Source organism: Salvelinus alpinus, chromosome 18 (genome assembly GCF_045679555.1).
Source record: "Salvelinus alpinus chromosome 18, SLU_Salpinus.1, whole genome shotgun sequence".
NCBI classification, from domain to species: Eukaryota; Metazoa; Chordata; class Actinopteri; order Salmoniformes; family Salmonidae; genus Salvelinus; species Salvelinus alpinus.
The window spans coordinates 9027993-9047135 of record NC_092103.1 but is presented as its reverse complement, the minus strand read 5'-3'; the positions used below and the strand labels follow the sequence as shown (position 1 = coordinate 9047135).

General features: G+C 44.3%; 1 protein-coding gene across 2 annotated transcripts in view; it reads right to left on the bottom strand.

Annotated features, from left to right (window-relative positions):
- Nucleotides 1–19143, bottom strand: part of LOC139543724 (contactin-associated protein-like 4) — a 198236-nt gene that overhangs the window by 102786 nt on the left and 76307 nt on the right. For both annotated transcript variants that reach the window (XM_071350076.1, XM_071350077.1), the window contains one exon: nucleotides 640–846. In XM_071350076.1, the coding sequence (XP_071206177.1) occupies nucleotides 640–846 (207 nt within the window). The remainder of the gene's footprint in view (nucleotides 1–639; nucleotides 847–19143) is intronic.

Here is a 19143-nt window from a genome sequence, read left to right as displayed (position 1 = left end):
GTATATTGTTATGCCCCTAAATGATCTTAACTGTCTCAATAATCCTGTGGAGGCCAACAGAGTATTAGACATGCTAAGTGTGCTGACAGTACATCTGCACTAGTGTGCGTGCTTGCATGCGTGTGCTCTGTGTGCTCCATGTGCTCTGCGTGTGCATGTGTGTGTGTGTGTGTGTCTTGTACGCTCCGTAAAATTAGAGTAAAGTAGCTCTGCACTAAGCACTAACCTCCCTGTGGAGACAGAGAGAGAGGTGTCTCTCCTGCCCTCCTTCCATCCCAGTGGAGCGCTAAGCTGAGCAAGGCTGGGAGGAGGGCCAGGAGGAGGGCAAGCTGGGAGGTGTAGTACGCAATAGACAGATGGTCCTGCTAAGAGGTGTAGCATATGTCGACGCTTTCGACAAGCTGGCTCCCAGACAACACAGTACCCACTTGAAGTTCAGCCCCACTTCAAACTTTCTTTCCGGCTCTGCTGTGCTGTACGTAGTAAGTAGTCAATGTATCATTTTTACTACAGTACGCTAATCTCCGGAATCGCTGAGTCGGCACTAAACACATGCCTAACTGTGAAAACCATACATCACATAAAAGTAGAGTAAACGCTGTAGGAGATTATGGGACGCTACTGTAATTAGTACTGTACCTTTAAGGTGGAGTAAAAGTTTTCCTTTGTGTAACTCCAGCGTGAGGCTGCGATCGTGTTGTCCCTCTGTGTGTATCAGTGTCCCAGAGTTCTGCAGGGTTTTGAACTTCAGAGAGATGCTGTCTTTGGCCGTTAGAATTGGTGTTGTGTTGGGGCTGAACCTGTAGAGCAGGCAGCCGCTGCCGTCGAAACTTGCCACATCAGACTCTGCAAAAAAACGTATTCATAAGTAAAGATTCTACAGTAGGATGTAGTAGAACAATCAGACTCTGCAAACAAGAGATTACATTACAGTAAGATTCTGCACTAGGAGAGTAGAAATGCATATGACAACCCTCATATTCAGCAGAAAGACAAATGCATACATTCTTTTCAGTTCTAGTTGTAAACCAGCTGGAATAACTGAATTTAAACCACTTAAGAGAATAGTAGAGGCATGAGGAGGCGATTCAGTCTCAAAGTGGTGGTCATTCAGAGTGTTCAGTATTTTCATTAGCTATTAGCTATACATTATAGACTCCAGTGTGTGCTGGTTGAGTGAGATTCAGATAAGAAGCTCATTTCTCCGTACTTAACTGCTTCTAATGAAGCGGGGTAGCCTTTGTCCCTCACACATCAAACCACTTCAATGATTGAAGACCTGTGATTAAAAACACTTTAATATGAGGGTACTGACACATTTGATAATATATCTTATATTTTATCTTATTTACATTGTTGGTAATGTACAGTGGCAGATATACCATTAGGCAAAAGAGGCCTCACATCATCAATGAGCTGGGCATATTTATTATTATATATATTTATGTGTAAAAATAATTTCTCCGCTTGAGGCCCCCCATGCTCAGCTCGAGGCATAATAACATAAAATAAAATCTCAGTCGAAATCCGTCTGTTTAAGCTAGAGACATCTGTTTTTGTATAGGCTGCGTCTAAATCCAACGCATACGCCAATGTTGGTCTTCCATTGCTGCGATAGAAGGTGGCTGAGCTACAGTGGTGTTTGTCAGACAAGAACATGTACAGAAAATCGGTCTTCTCACAAAAACGTCTGTAGCATAAGAGCGGTTTGGGCTACACACTAATATGACTGTAGCGGGTGCGTAATTGGCGACAGAGAAGTCAGGCGCAGGAGAGCAGAATTGGGTGATAGCCGGAGATTTATTAGGCAAAACCAACGGCATCCAGAACAACAAGATAAATAGGCACAAAAATAACCCGTCGTGCGCTCACGGGGAACGTGCGCAAGCACTACAATAAATAATCCCACACAAAGACATGGGGGGAACAGAGGGTTGAATACACAACAAGTAATTGAGGGCATTGAAACCAGGTGTGAGGAAAAACAAGACAAAACGCATGGAAAATGAAAAGTGGATCGATGATGGCTAGAAGACCGCCGAGCGCCGCCCGAATAAGGAGAGTACCCGACTTCGGCGGAAGTCGTGACAATGACCCTCCATGGAAAGGCAAGGCTTTTGTGAACACAACGGTGTTCTCTATTTTGATCTACAACCCCCATAAGTGTCACGGGACTCAGCGGAAGGTAACTCGGGTACTGAATGTATGATGAGTAGGGCGTTTCCACGTCAAGAGGTATACGGGTAATTCCTCGAATATTTTTATTTTTATTTTTATTTTTTAATCAAAACATACTTCCTTTTGATTTCATCTTTGACAATTTTTTCATGTTTGAATCTGTTATTCAATGTGTTTCTATGGGCTAATACAATTAAGGACAAATTCAATGTTTAATCAGATGTACACTACCGTTCAAAAGTTTGAGATCACTAAGAAATGTCCTTGTTTTTGAAAGAAAAGCAAAAAAATGTGTCCATTCAAATAGCATCAAATTGATCAGAAATACAGTGTAGACATTGTTAATGTTGTAAATGGCTATTGTAGCTGGAAACGGCAGATTTTTTATGGAATATCTACATAGGCGTACAGAGGCCCATTATCAGCAACCATCACTCCTGTGTTCCAATGGAACGTTGTGTTAACTAATCCAAGTTTATCATTTTAAAAGGCTAATTGATCATTAGAAAACCCTTTTGCAATTATGTTAGCACAGCTGAAAACCGTTGTCCTGATTAAAGAAGCAATAAAATTGGCCTTCTTTAGACTAGTTGAGTATCTGGAGCATCAGCATTTGTGGGTTCGATTACAGGCTCAACATGTCCAGAAACAAATAACTTTCTTCTGAAACTCGTCAGTCTATTCTTGTTCTGAGAAATGAAGGCTATTCCACGTGAGAAATTTGCAAGAAACTGAAGATCTCGTACAATGCTGTGTACCACTCCCTTCACAGAACAGCACAAACTGGCTCTAACCAGAATAGAAAGAGGAGTGGGATGCCCCGGTGCACAACTGAGCAAGAGGACAAGTACATTAGAGTGTCTAGTTTGAGAAACAGATGTCTCACAAGTCCTCAACTGGCAGCTTCTTTAAATAGTACCCACAAAACACCAGTCTCAACGTCAACAGAGAAGAGGCGACTCCGGGATCCTGGCCTTCTAGGCAGAGTTCCTCTGTCCAGTGTCTGTGTTATTTTGCCGATCTTAATCTTTTATTTTTATTGGCCAGTCTGAGATATGGCTTTTTCTTTGCAACTCTGCCTAGAAGGTTAGCATCCCAGAGTCGCCTCTTCACCGTGCTTTTCTTTCAAAAACAAGGACATTTCTAAGTGACCCCAAACCTTTGAATGGTAGTGTGTATATACATATATACACACACACACACACACACACACACACACACACACACACACACACACACACACACACACACACACACACACACACACACACACACACATATATATATGGCATTCTCTCAACCAGCTTCATGAGGAATACTCTTCCAACAGTCTTGAATGAGTTCCCATATATGCTGAGCACTTGTTGCCTACATTTCCTTCACTCCGCGGTTCAACTCATCCCAAACCATCTAAATTGGGTTGAGATCGGGTGATTGTGGAGGCCAGGTCAACTGATGCAGCATCCATCACTCTCCTTGGAAAAATGGCCCTTACACAGCAAAGCACCCCCACACCATCAAACCTCCTTGTCCATGCTTCATGGTGTGAACCACACATGTGGAGAACATCCGTTCACCTACTCAGCGGTTGGAACCAAAAATCTCAAATTTGGACTCATCAGACGAAGGACAGATTTTCACCGGTCTAATGTCCATTGGTTGTGTTTCTTGGTCCATGCAAGTCTCTTCTTCTTATTGGTGTCCTTTAGTCATGGTTTCTTTGCAGCAATTCAACCACGAAGGCCTGATTCATGCAGGCTCCTCTGAACAATTGATGTTGAGAAGTGTCTGCTACTTGAACTCTGTGAAGCATTGACTTGGGCTGCAATTTCTGAGGCTGGTACCTCTAAGGATCTTATCTCTCTTCCTTTCCTGTGGCGGTCCTCATGAGAGCCAGTTTCATCATAGCGCTTGATGGTTTTTGCGACTGCACTTGAAGAAACTTTCAAAGTTCTTAAAATGTTCTGGATTGACTGACCTTCATGTCTTAAAGTAATGATGTACTGTCGTTTCTCTTTGCTTATTTGAGCTGTTCTTGTCATAACATGGACTTTGTCTTTTAGCAGATGGGGCTTTCTTCTGTAACCACTCCTACCATGTCAAAACACAACTGATTGGCTCATACGCATTAAGAAGAAATGAACTTTTAACAATGCATTCCAGGTCACTACGTCATGAAGCTGATTGAGAGAATGCCAAGAGTGTGCTAAGCTATCGTCAAGGCAAAGGGTGGCTACTTTGAAGAATCTCAAATATGTCATAGTTTTGATGTTTTCACTAGAAAGAGAGAGAGAGACAGCGAGAGAACGAGAGAAGTCATGCAGAAGAACAGCTCCTGACTTGTTATAACTTTCTGGTTGTTAAGAGTGAGATTAACAAGACTAAATTAGCAAAAAAATGTATAGGCAATCAAATTGTACAACTGAAGATCAACACAGGAGGAAAAGATTGACACGAGAGTGAGTTAAAAGACCAATCTTAATCGCGCTAGCTAGCCAAATATAAATGTGTCAGCTAGCTTACCCACTAGCTCCAACTGTTTGCTGGTGGTACCCATATCAACATGGCCAATGAGGCAGCGCTAGCAGCACCAGCAGCAGCAGTGACTGAGCAACTTTCCCCCCATTTTTTATAATTTCCAGCAGAAATCAAATCAGAGAAGGGAAGAATCCATTTTAAACACAGAATTCTGAGGGAGAACCCGGAAACTTTGTTTGCCGACTGCTCATGCAACAGGACTGTTACAAACCTGTTATTTTACACAGACCACCCTACTGCCTGGCATACAGCTGTGACCAGGCATTTCAGCTACACGACAAAGAAAGTGTCACGATCGTCGTAACGTGGAAGAGAGGAGAACCAAGGCGCAGCGTGATAACAATACATCTTCTCTTTTAATTATAGACGAAGACGAAGAACACTTTACAAACTAAACAAAAACAACAAACCGACGAACGTGAAGCTATATAAACAATACGTGCAGACACAGGCAACTTACACATAGACAATCACCCACGAACTACCTAATGAATATGGCTGCCTAAATATGGTTCCCAATCAGAGACAACGATAGACAGCTGTCTCTAATTGAGAACCAATCCAGGCAACCATAGACATACATACACCTAGACTGAACACTGCCCCATAAACATACAAAAAACCCTAGACAATACAAAACACATACATCCTCCATGTCACACCCTGACCTAACTAAAATAATAAAGAAAACAAAGATAACTAAGGCCAGGGCGTGACAGAAAGGCATCTGCAAGAGAAGACAAATCCACATTTTTGAGGACAGCAAGAAGGACCAGGAAAACAGGTTTCTGGCGGTAAACATGTACCAGAACAGAACTGTCATGGTCCAGGGCAGTGAGGCTGCACTTAGCTATTTTGTGCAGGACTTCTCCACACTAAGGAAGATAACGGAAACCAAAATAGACAAGGACAGAACCCCGACCTCTCCCCTCACGTCAGGCTCTCCAACAGCAGGAGCCCAGGCCCAGACCCACACAACAGGTCTATCCTCCCCCCTGCCTGCCTACGACCACCAGAGCCAAGATCACACCACCATCAGCCTGCTGAGAGACAGGCTGGCTCTGTTAGAGGTATGGGTTACTGAGCTGAAGGAGCAGCCCCCCAGCTACACCACCTCCAGCCCAGACACAGAGCTTCTACAGGACCAGATCAACCAGTGCAGGATGAACTGGACAGAGAAGAACTCTGTCCAGGAGCTGAGAGAGAGCCTTACCACAGCGCTTGAGGAGGTAAAGGCCACCCATGAGGAGAGAACTAGTGCAGGTAAAGAAGGAGATGGCAAAGGAGTTGTCTGTCATCAAGAGGGTGCTGCCGCATAGAGAACAGACTATAGAGCCTCCCAGAGAGAAGCTGCAGCCCTTCATCACCCCTAACACCCCCACTGACCCACCCTCATCCACAACCCCTTCCCATACCAACCACCCTTTACTCACACCCCCAGTCAACAAGGAGGCTCACACAGGGACACCTACTACAGAGAGAAGCTTTCTGGGCCCCCCTGACACCCCCCCTCCCACACCCCTCCTTGTACACAGGCACTGTGTTTCCAAGCCCCCCACCGTAAACCCACTACTCTGGTAAAACCCACTGAGGTGGCCATCCTCATTGACTCAAATGGGAAATTCATCCAAGAGGTTAAACTCTTCCCGCACCGCAAGGTGTCCAAAATATGGTGCACAAATACACAGGATGCACTCCACATCCGGTCCCAGCCTGACTTTGGCACACCGTCACCAACAACTTGCGAGAGGAGCAGGAGAGAGTAGGCAGCCTGGTCAACAGAGTAGCAGAGAGGGCCTTTGAGTGGTTCCCCAACTCCCACATCACCATCTCCACTCTGCTGCCCTGCAAAGACTTTAATTCCCATACCATTCAGAAAGTCAACGCTGACATCATCAGGGGGTGTGGCCTACTCCCGAACGTGCACATTGCTCACTACCCAACAGTCACCCCAGAGCATCTGCACGACCACTCCTACCTGAGGAAGCTGACAGTAGGAATGTTTGCCAAGTCTCTAAAGGGCGTGACACTTGGTAGACAAACACCCCATGCCGCACTGGACAGAGGACCCCCCCAGAGAACCCTACCAGACCACTGCACCACCAAGGAGCCCCAGGCCCCTTCAATGGCCCACCAGACCCAGCGCACCCCACAGGCCCCACCCACCACCAGAGCATCACCACTTCCATCGGCTTAGCCAGACTGGACCAGGCCCAGCCTACTACCCTGCACCAGACCACCACCTCTACCAGACCAGACAGGAAGCCCCCTGGCCCAGACCTGGCCCTCCTCCACTCCACAGGGCCCAACAGCAGGACCAGCGCAGCTATGTGGAGGTCCTCAAAGGACAAGAGAACCCTGTAGGATTGAGTGAGATTAAACAGTACATCTGGACTAAACGCACACACACACACACACACACACCAGTTGTACTAAAATTTGACTTGTTCAATGAGTATATATATATATACATAACAGAACAACTGTTTGCTGTTATCCTGTTCATCACACTCTTAACAACTTAATAGTTACTGTATTTCTGACTGTGCTATTCTTTCTTTTTGCAACATGAAATCGCTATCAGTTAGCATGTGGAACATTCAGGGCCTAAACTCATCAACCTTGTTGACGTCATCGTTCTGCAGGAGACATGGTGTAAAGCAGACATTGTCAATCACTGTCCCACAGGATACAAGGTAATTGAGTCGTCACAGAAACACAGCTCTGTCAATAGAGGCAGAGACTCTGGAGGATTGATCATTTGGTACAAATCCGACTACAAAATCTAATTGATCCCCTCAAAATTGGTAAATATCACATTTGGATCAAACTGAAAAAATTATTTGTACTGACAGAAAAAAAAGTGTTCGTTTGCGCAATATATATCCCCACTCAGAATCCCCATGTTACTCAGAGGAGATCTTCCCCACCCTTGAGGAAGAGACGTGCCATTTCCAGGCCCAGGGAAATGTGCTCATCTGTGGGGACACAAATGCGCGCTCAGGAACACTACCTGATGTAACGAGCACACGAGGGGACAGCTTTATTACAGGCCATACTGTTTCTAACTGTCTTAATCTCCCCCATAGAAACAACAGTGACAGCACCGTCAACCAAAACGGAAGGGATCTGTTGCAGCTCTGTCGAAACCTGGCTTTGTACTTTGTCAATGGTAGGTTACAGGGAGACTCTTTGGGGAGATTCACCTATTGCTCACCTCTTGGCCACAGCACAGTAGACTATATGATTACAGACATTGACCCTTTCTCTCTCAGCTCATTCACGGTCAAGCCACTAACACCTCTGTCTGATCACAGCCAAATTACGTTGTTCCTCAAAAGAACAGACATGGAAACAACCACACAATTACAGCCCAGTAAGCTGTGCAACATCATAAATTCATACAGATGGGCCCAAACCAGCACAGAAGAATACCAGAAAGCAATCAGTAACCAACATATCCAAACACTCTTAGATAACTTTCTGGATAACACATCCACTCACAGTAAAGAAGGCATCAATCTAGCAGTAAAAACATCAACTATATATTCAGGCAAACGGCAAAAGAAGCACAACTGAAATTGATAACAAAAAAGACCACAGATAACAACTGGTTTGAAGCAGATTGTAAAATTATAAGGAAAGAACTTAGGACACTATCAAACCATAAGCACAGAGACCCAAATAATGGTGAAATACGCCTTCATTACTGTGAGACTTTTAAACTCGAGAAATGTACACTCAGAACCAAAAAAGCACAGTACAACAACAAGCAGCTGACAAATCCATAAACAAACAACTTCTGGCAACATTTGAAAAAAATCAAAAAATCTAAACAAGAGGAATTAGCGATACAAAATAGTGACATACGGACAACCCATTTTAAAACACTCTATAACACAGTTCAAAGTGACACAAACGCAGAAAAATGCCAAATTCATGAGAAGTTGAATGGATTAGAAAATGCTATAAAGGGCAATCAAAATCCATTGGACTCCCCAATTACTGACCAGGAGCTCTATAAGAAACTTCAGGCCCTCAAATGTAAAATAGCATGCAGACCTGATGGCATCCTAAATGAGATGCTCAAATTCACTAGCGCAAAATGTCAATTGGTTATATTAAAACTGTTTAATTTGATCCTGAGAGTAGGTTATTTCCCTGACATCTGGAATCAAGAACTCATAAACCCAATCTTTAAGAATGGAGACAAATTTGACCCTAACAATTACAGAGGCATTTGTGTGAACGGTAACCTGGGCAAGGTTATCTGTAGTATTATAAATGTAAGAGTTCTAAACTTCCTTGATAAGTACAATGTCTTGAGTAAAAGCCAAATTGGATTTATACTAAAACATCGCATGCGTCCCTTTTTAAGGACCCTGTCTTTCAAAGATAATTCTTAAAAATCCAAATAACTTCACAGATCTTCATTGTAAAGGGTTTAAACACTGTATAAACAATTCATAAACATGCACCTGTGGAACCGTCTAACAGCTTTCAGACGGTAGGCAATTAAGGTCAAAGTTATTAAAACTTAGAACAATAAAGAGGCCTTTCTACTGACTCTGAAAAACACCAAAAGAAAAATGCCCAGGGTACCTGCTCATCTGCGTGAACGTGCCTTAGGCATGCAGCAAGGAGGCATGAGGACTGCAGATGTGGCCAGGGCAATAAATTGCAATGTCCGTGCTGTGAGACGCCTAAGACAGCGCAACAGGGAGACAGAACGGACAGCTGATTGTCCTCGCAGTGGCAGACCACGTGTAACAACACCTGCACAGGATCGGTACGTCCGAACATCACACCTGCGGGACAGGTACAGGATTGCAACAACAACTGCCCGAGTTACACCAGGAATGCACAATCCCGCCATCAGTGCTCAGACTGTCCGCAATAGGCTGAGAGAGGCTGGACTGAGGGCTTGTAGGCCTGTTGTAAGGCAGGTCCTCACCAGACATCACCGGCAATAACGTCGCCTATGGGCACAAACCCACCGTCGCTGGACCAGACAGGACTGGCAAAAAGTGCTCTTCACTGACAAGTCGCGGTTTTGTCTCAACAGGGGTGATGGTCGGATTCGAGTTTATCGTTGAAGGAATGAGCGTTACACCAAGGCCTGTACAGTGGAGCGGGATCGATTTGGAGGTGGAGGGTCCGGTGTGTCACAGCATCATCGGACTGAGCTTGTTGTCATTGCAGGCAATCTCAACGCTGTGCGTTACAGGGAAGACATCCTCCTCCCTCATGTGATACCCTTCCTGCAGGCTCATCCTGGCATGACCCTCCAGCATGACAATGCCAGCAGCCATACTGCTCGTTCTGTGCGTGATTTCCTGCAAGACTGGAATGTCAGTGCTGCCATGGCCAGCGAAGAGCCCGGATCTCAATCCCATTGACCACGTCTGGAACCTGTTGGATTGGAGGGTGAGGGCTAGGGCCATTCCCCCCAGAAATGTCCGGGAACTTGCAGCTGCCTTGGTGGAGGAGTGGGGTAACATCTCACAGCAAGAACTGGCAAATCTGGTGCAGTACATGAGGAGGAGATGCACTGCAGTATTTAATGCAGCTGGTGGCCCGACCAGATACTGACTGTTACTTTTGATTTTGACCCCTTCCCCCTTTGTTCAGGGACACGTTATTCCATTTCTGTTAGTCAAATATATGTGGAACTTGATCAGTTTATTATTTTTTTCAGTTTATTATTATTATTTCTGTTTTACAATCTTGTTATGTTCATACAAATATTTACACATTTTAAGTTTGCGGAAAATAGTGAGAGGACGTTTCTTTTTTTGCTGAGTTTATTTACACCCTACCCACCCTGATAGATAAACATGTCCACCAAAATAATACCAACATTTACACTTGCTTAATCGACTTCCAAAAAGCATTTGATTCTATTTGGCATACAAACTGTTCTACAAAGTTATTGAAAGTGATGTAGGGGGTAAAACATATAACATAATTATATCAATGTATACTGGCAATACGCGCAGCATGAAAATTGGCAAGAAAATAACAGAATTCTTTAACCAGAGGCGGGGCCTTCGACAGGGTTGCAATCTGAGCCCTGCACTCTTAAAAATGTACATAAACGAATTGACCACTCTGGTTGACCACCAAAAATCCTCAGCCCCTTGTGTTAGTCTCCACAATTCAGAGGTTAAATGCCTGCTCTTTGCAGATGACCTATGACTGTTGTCACCCACAGCACATGGCCGACAGCAGAGGCTGGACCTGCTAGAGCAATACTGCCAGACCTGGGTGCTGGCAGTAAATCCCCAAAATACTCAAATAATTATTTTCTAGAGAAGATCCAGATCTAAGGGAATTAGACCAAAGTTCTCAATTGGTACAAGACACATAGAGTACTGCACACACTACAATTACTTACTGTAGGTTTAAAAATAAGCTCAACTGGACACCTCAATGATGCAATGAATGAACTGAGAGAGAAAGCACACAGGGCCTTCTACGCCATTAAAAAAAACCTATTTGAAATACCTATTCAAATGTGGCTAAAACGAACTGAATGTATCATTGAACCAATTGATTTTCATGGCAGAGAGGCGTTGGGTCCACTTGCAAAACAATATTTCACCAAATGGGACAAACACCCATTGAAACCCTGCATGCAGAATTCTGTAAGATGCTCCTACATGTCCAGAGGAAAACTACAAACAATGCAGGGCAGAATTAGGCCAATATCCACTAATAATAAAAACTCATAAAAGAGCAATTAAGTTTTGGAAAGGTTTAAAATACAGTGACCCCATCTCATATCATTAGCAATGCCAAGAGCTGAGCAAAGAAAAGAGTCCCCTCTTCCAGCTGGTCCTGGGGCTGAGTTAACAAACCTGTTCAACTAACACACTGAAGCCGCAGGACCAAAACATTCAATCAATCAGAATACACCAAATTACAACACAGTCAAAACAAAACTACATTGCTTTTGGGAAACACAAGCACAAAGCTAAATGCAGTGTTATCTGGCCTTAAATCGACAGTCCACAACTATTTGACCATCGTTACTGATCAAAACCTTAGAAAAACCTTGACAAAGTGCAGGCTCAGTGAGCACAGCCTTGCCATTGAAAAGGGTAGAGACAGGAAAACCTGGCTTCCTGTAGAGGAAAGGCTGTGTAACCACCGCACCACGGTAGATCCTGAGACAGAGCTGCATTTCCTGACAAAATGTCAGAAATGTAAAACAATTAGAGAGTGTCATTTCCCCAAATTTGAAACCCTTATTCAAGGTTTCAAAGACCTCTCTGATGAGAATAGGCTACCCGTCCTGTTGGGGGAGGACGCAGAGAGCTGTGGGTTGGCAGCGCACTACATTGCTGCCCGCCATAAGATGAAGAACAGTGTCTGACAGACCAATCAACCTGGTTGGTTATTTTGAACCTTGGTTGTTGTTGTTACTGTTGTCCCGTTGACAATATTGATTATTATTATTTAAGTAAGATTTGGCAAAATGTACATTGTTACATCATGCCAATAAAGCAAATTGAATTGAGAGAGAGAGAGAGAGCTCCTGAGTTCTTCTGCAAAGAAGATAGAATTAGAGTTGGATAAATGTAGATAAACTTGCATTTTTTAGAAGGACTTATACAGGATACTAACCTCAACATTAAAACCTTTAATCCATATTAAAATTCCATTACTAAAACCTTGATTTTTTTTTAAATGTGCGAAATGGACTATTACTACCAAGGACTATCAAGAAAAAACTTCTAACAAACCATAAACTGTAGAAGAAACACAGCAGTACCTGGAAATACCGTCCAACACAAAACTGAGTGAGTAATATTCAGTCTGAAGCTTCTTCTGAAGCCAAAAAGTAAAAGACATTAGTCTGTAGGTAATTGTGTTACATAAAGCTAAGTAAATAAGTATACTAAGCTACCAAGCTGCTAGGACAGAACAGACCCAGCGGCAATTTCAATTAGCACTAAAGTGTGAAGTCCGTTGTGTAAACTCTTGAGCCCCCAATGGCAGGAGAGTTTCTTAGCCCCTCCCCTGCCCAAATGTAGAGGCCTTTGAAGCTCCAATGGCTTATCCATGTCCAGAGGTCATTACAATGCAGTACCTCATGGAAATTAAAAATATCCCTGCAAAAAAAATGCTCCTCAAGGACAATCCAGACACTATTTGCTGACTGCTACAAAGAAGGGAACGTAAGCATCTTAATTTTCCACACAGACCATCCCCTTCCATGGCACAGTGCTATAAGAGCACACTACCCATATGTCAAGAAAGAGGCTATTGAGGAAATTGAAACAACCTCTGTCAATGTGTATACGTCTGGTACAGTAATGGTGCAGGGCATCCTCATGCAGTTCCAGCAGAACTTTTATGGGATCAAAGAGAGAGCACAGCAGGAAAAACTCTCTCTCTGTGACGACTCCCCCATCCTGAGTGAGTCTGATCACACCTCTTCAAACTGTCTTGCAGACGAGGATAGTCATCCCCCCAGCACTGAACACACCTAGGTCCCACAACTGCACTGCTCCTCCATCATTGAGAGGGATAAATTCACAGAGCTGGAGAGAGACATGGTGGAGCTCAGAGAGCTATTCCACACAATCCAAACAGAACAAGCCCACAAAACAGGCCATCACAACAACACCCCCCAACAAGACCCGGAAGGCAGAAGGTGGAGATGGACGGCTGTCTGAGAGAGATGGCTGCTCTACGGACTGAGGTAAGAGAACTTAAAGAGGCACACATGGCACCGAAGGACAAGGTCAGAAAGCTGAGGTGTGACGGGGAGCAGGACACTTCCCCCAGACAAGCCAGCAGAACAGCCCACCTCAGACCTGGACCACAACCTCAACACCACAACCCAACAGACCCACCCACCTCCTAACAGCCCTCCTGTCAGCTCCCCCGATAGCCCTCCTGACAACCCCCCCACATCCTGATTGGGCTCCCGAATAGCGCAACGGTATAAGGCACTGCCTGTCAGTGCTACAGATGTCACTACAGACCCTGGATTGATTCCAGGCTGTATCACAACCGGATGTGATTGGGAGTCCCATAGGGCGTTGCACAATTGGAACAGCGTCACCTGGGTTAGGGTTTGTTCTTATCTGACTTGTCTAGTTAAATAAAGGTTCAATAAAAAAATATATTAAATTCTTATGGCTGGGGGCAGTATTGAGTAGCTTGGATGAATAAGTGCCTGCTACTCAGTCCCAGAAGCTAAGATATGCATATTATTAGTAGATTTGGATAGAAAACACTCTGACGTTTCTAAAACTGTTTTAATGATGTCTGTGAGTATAACAGAACTCATATGGCAGGCAAAAACCTGAGAAAAAATCCAACCAGGAAGTGGGAAATCTGAGGTTTGTAGGTTTGCCTATCCAATATTCAGTGTCTATGGGGTCATATTGCAATTCCTAAGGCTTCCACTAGATGTTAACAGTCTTTAGAACCTTGTTTCAGGCTTCTACTGTGAAGGATGAGGGAATGAGAGCTGATTGAGTCAGGGGTCTGGCAGAGTGCCACGAGCTCACTCAGGTGCACCCCCGTGAGAGGTAGCTAAGTTCCTTTTCATTTCTAAAGACAAAGGAATTCTCCGGTTGAAACATTATTGAAGATTTATATTAAAAACATCCTAAAGATTGATTCTATACATCGTTTGACATGTTTCTACGAACTGTAACGGAATTTTTTTACTTTTCGTCTGGCCTGCGCGTCATGAATTTGGATTTTTGAACTAAACGCGCGAACAAAAAGGAGGTATTTGGACATAAATTATGGACTTTATCGAACAAAACAAACATTTATTGTGGAACTGGGATTCCTGGGAGTGATGGAAGATCATCAAAGGTAAGTGAATATTTATAATGCTATTTCTGACTTCTGTTGACTCCACAAATTGGCGGGTACCTGTATTGCTTGTTTTTGTGTCTGAGTGCCATACTCAGATTATTGCATGGTGCTTCTTCCGTAAAGTTTTTTTGAAATCTGACACAGCGGTTGCATCAAGGAGAAGTTTATCTAAAGTTCCATGTAAAACACTTGTATCTTTTATCAATGTTTATGATGAGTATTTCTGTAAATTGATGTGGCTCTCTGCAAAATCACCGGAGGTTTTCGAGACAAAACATTACTGAACATAACGCGCCAATGTAAACTAAGATTTTGGGATATAAATATGAACTTTATCGAACAAAACATACATGTATTGTGTAACATGAAGTCCTATGAGTGTCATCTGATGAAGATCATCAAAGGTTAGTGATTCATTTTATCTCTATTTCTGCTTTTTGTGACTCCTCTCTTTGGCTGGAAAAATGGCTGTGTTTTTCTGTGACTAGGTACTGACCTAACATAATCAGATGGTGTGCTTTCGTCGTAAAGCCTTTTTGAAATCGGACACTGTGGTGGGATTAACAACAAGTTTATCTTAAAATGGTGTAAAATACTTGTATGTTTGAGGAATTTTAATTATGGGATTTCTGTTGTTTGAATTTTGCGCCCTGCACTTTCACTGGCTGTTGTCAAGTCGATCACGTTAACGGGATCTCGGCCGAAAGAAGTTTAACAAAAATAAATCCACTGAGGACACTCAAAAGCCAGAGATTGTGCTCCTCATTGATTCAAAAGGCAAATACATTCAAGAGGATACACCTTTTCCCAAACACAAAGTGGCTAAACTCTGGTGCCCAAACACTAGACATGGCCTGGAGCTGTTGTCAGAGGACAGACTAGGGTCCCCCAGCCACATCATAATTCACACGGGCACAAATGACTTGAGGGCCCAGCAGGAAATTGAGGCAAACGCACTCAAGGGAGTGATTGAAAAAGTTTCTTCCACTTTCCCCAATGCACAAGTGGTTATCTCCACCCTGCTACCATGAAAAGACTTTCACCCTGCCACCATACAGCGAGTGAACGTAAACATTTTGCGAGACTGCCTCAACACCTGGCCCAACACTCCACCCTTGACTTGAACAGCCTTTACGACCAAGTCCACCTCTACAAAGCAGCAATCCCAACTTTTGCCAGGACCCTGAAGGAAGTCACCCTCAACCCTAGCCCCAGCACCTCACACAGGAGCAACAGGGCAACGGACACCCGGCCCAAACCAGCGAGACACCCTGCCAGACCCCCTCCTGAAGGACCTGCGTCGAGAGAACCCACGCCAAGAGGACCTACACCCAGACCCCAGCATCACCAGCCACATCCAAAACCAGCTACGACCACCCCAAGCAAACCCTAGCCACACCCTATATAAGCCCCCCATATCAGACCAATGCCCCTTCTGCCCACCCCATGACCCCCGCCCCTGCGGCAAGGACCTCAATATGACACCAGAACATATGCCCAGGCCGTAAGCAGAGCAACAGGCCCAACCCCCACTATTACTCCCGCCCAAGCCCCATCCTGTGACCTAAGATGCTCAACACAATCTGCTCACACCTACTGTGATGGTCCAGGCCTAAACCACACAAAAACAATACCAGACACTAAGTAAAAGCTTTGTGTTTCAATCTCGTCCTGGAAAATACAAGGTCATCTGCCTTTGGCCTAAAGAGCAGGAACCCAGACTTCATCAAAGAAATTTGAAATACAGACATTGTCATCCTTCAAAAAACATGGTATAAAGGAGACAGACCCACTGGTTGCCCTCTAGGTTACAGAGAGCTGGAAGTCCCCTCCACCAAACTACCAGGTGTGAAACAGGGGAGACTCTGCTAATTTGGAATAGAGAAGACATAACCCACTCTATTAAATTGATCAAAACAGGAACATTTTACATCAGGCTAGAAATTAATAAGGAAATGATCTCAACAGAGAAAAATGTCCTCATTTATGCTACCTATATCAAATCAAATCACATTTTATTGGTCACATACACATGGTTAGCAGATGTTATTGCGAGTGTATCGAAATGTTTGTTCTTATAGTTCTGACAGTGCAGCAATATCTATCAAGTAATATTGAACAATTCCACAACAAAAACCTAATACACAAGTAAAGGAATGGAAAAATAATGTATAAATATATGGATGAGCAATGTCAGAGTGGCATAGGCTAAGATGCAATAGATAGTATAGAATACAGTATATACATTATGAGCTGAACAGGCAGTGGCTCGGGTGGTTGTTGTCCTTGATTATATTTTTGGCCTTCCTCTGACATCGGGTGCTGTAGGTGTCCTGGAGGGCAGGTAGTTTGCCCCCGGTGATGCGTTGTGCAGAACGCACTACCCTCTGGTGAGCCCTGCGGTTGTGGGCGGTGCAGTTGACGTACCAGGCGGTGATACAGCACAACAGAATGCTCTCAATTGTGCATCTGTAAAAGTTTGTGAGGGTTTTAGGTGACACGCCAAATTTCTTCAGCCTCCTGAGGTTAAAGAGACGCTGTTGCGCCTTATTCACCACATTGTCTGTGTGGCTGAACCATTTAAGTTTGTCAATGATATGTACACCGAGGAACTTAAAACTTCCCACCTTCTCTACTGCTGTCCCGCCGATGTGGATAGGGGGGTGCTCCCTCTGCTCGATCATCTCCTTTGTTTTATTGATGTTGAGTGAGAGGTTATTTTCCTGCCACCACACTCCGAGAGCCCTCACCTTCTTCCTGTAGGCCGTCTCGTCGTTATTGGTAATCAAGCCAACTACTGTTGTGTTGTCTGCAAACTTGATGATTGAGTTGGAGGCGTTCATGGCCACGCAGTCGTGGGTGAACTGGGAGTACAGGAGGGGGCTCTTAACCAACCATGCTATTTTGTTTGTTTTCTTGCGTCTTTCGTAACTTGTTTTGTACATAATGTTGCTGCTACCATCTCTTATGCCCGAAAAGACCTTCTGGACATCAGAACTGCGATTGCTCACCTCAAACTGGACGAAGAGTTCTTCTTCAATGAGTCGGACAGGAGGGATCTAATACAGATACCCGACCAGGCCCAGATCCCTGTTATTCGCTGGAGAAGGAAAGATATTTCACTGAAAGAGATCGTTGTGAGGATCAGGCGACGAGTGGCTAATCTGCTCTTGCAATCCGTCCTGCTAGCTAACGTTCAATCACTGGAAATAAATGGGACGAACTGAAAGCACGTTTATCCTACCAATGGGGCATTAAAAACGGTAATATCTTATGTTTCACTGTGTCGTGGCTGAACGACGACATTAAGAACATACAGCTGGCTGGTTATACACTCTATCGGCAGGACAGAACAGCAGCCTCTGGTAAGACACGGGCGGGGGCCTATGCATTTATGTAAACAACAGCTGGTGCATGATATCTAAGGAAGTCTCGAGGTTTTGTTCGCCTGAGGTAGAGGATCTCATGATAAGCTGTAGACCACACTATCTACCTAGAGAGTTTTCATCTGTATTTTTCGTAGCTTTCTACATACCACCACAGACTGATGCTGGCACTAAAACCACACTCAATGAGATGTATACCGCCATAAGCAAACAGGAAAACACTCATCCAGAGACTTCGCTCCTAGTGGCCGGGGACTTTAATGCAGGGGAACAGCATGTTAAATGTGCATCCAGAGGGAAAACAATTCTTGACCACCATTACACCACACACAAAGATGCGTACAAAGCTTTCCCTCTCCCTCCATTTGGCAAATCTGACCATAATTCTATCCTCCTGATTCCTGCTTTCAAGCTAAAATTAAAGCAGGAAGCACCAGTGACTCGGTCTATAAAAAAGTGGTCAGATGAAGCAGATGCTAAACTACAGGACTGTTTTGCTTGCACAGACTGGAATATGTTCTCGGGATTCTTCCGATGGCATTGAGGAGTACCCCACATCAGTCACTTGTTTTATCAATAAGTGCATCGAGGACGTCGTCCCCACAGTCACTGTACGTACATACCCCAACCAGAAACCATGGATTACAGGCAACATTAGCACTGAACTAAAGGGTAGAGATACAGCTTTCAAGGAGCGGGACTCTAACACGGAAGCTTATAAGAAATACCGCTATGCCCTCCAACGAACCATCAAACATGCAAAGCATCAATACAGGACTAAGATTGAAACGTACTACACCGGCTCCGAAGCTCGTTGGATGTGTCAGGGCCTGCAAACTATTACAGACTACACAGCACAGCCGAGAGCTGCCCAGAGACACGAGCTTACCAGATGAGCTAAATGACTTCTATGCTCGCTTCGAGGCAAGTAACACTGAAACATACATGGGAGCATCGACTGTGTGATCACGCTCTCCGCAGCCGATGTGAGTAAGACCTTTAAACAGGTCAACATTCACAAGGCCGCAGGGCCAGACGGATTACCAGGATGTGTACGCCGATCATTCGCTGACCAACTGGCAAGTGTCTTCACTGACATTATCAACCTCTCCCTGTCTGAGTCTGTAATACCAACATGTTTCAAGCAGACCACCATAGTCCCTGTTCCCAAGAACACTAAGGTCATGTCTGTAGC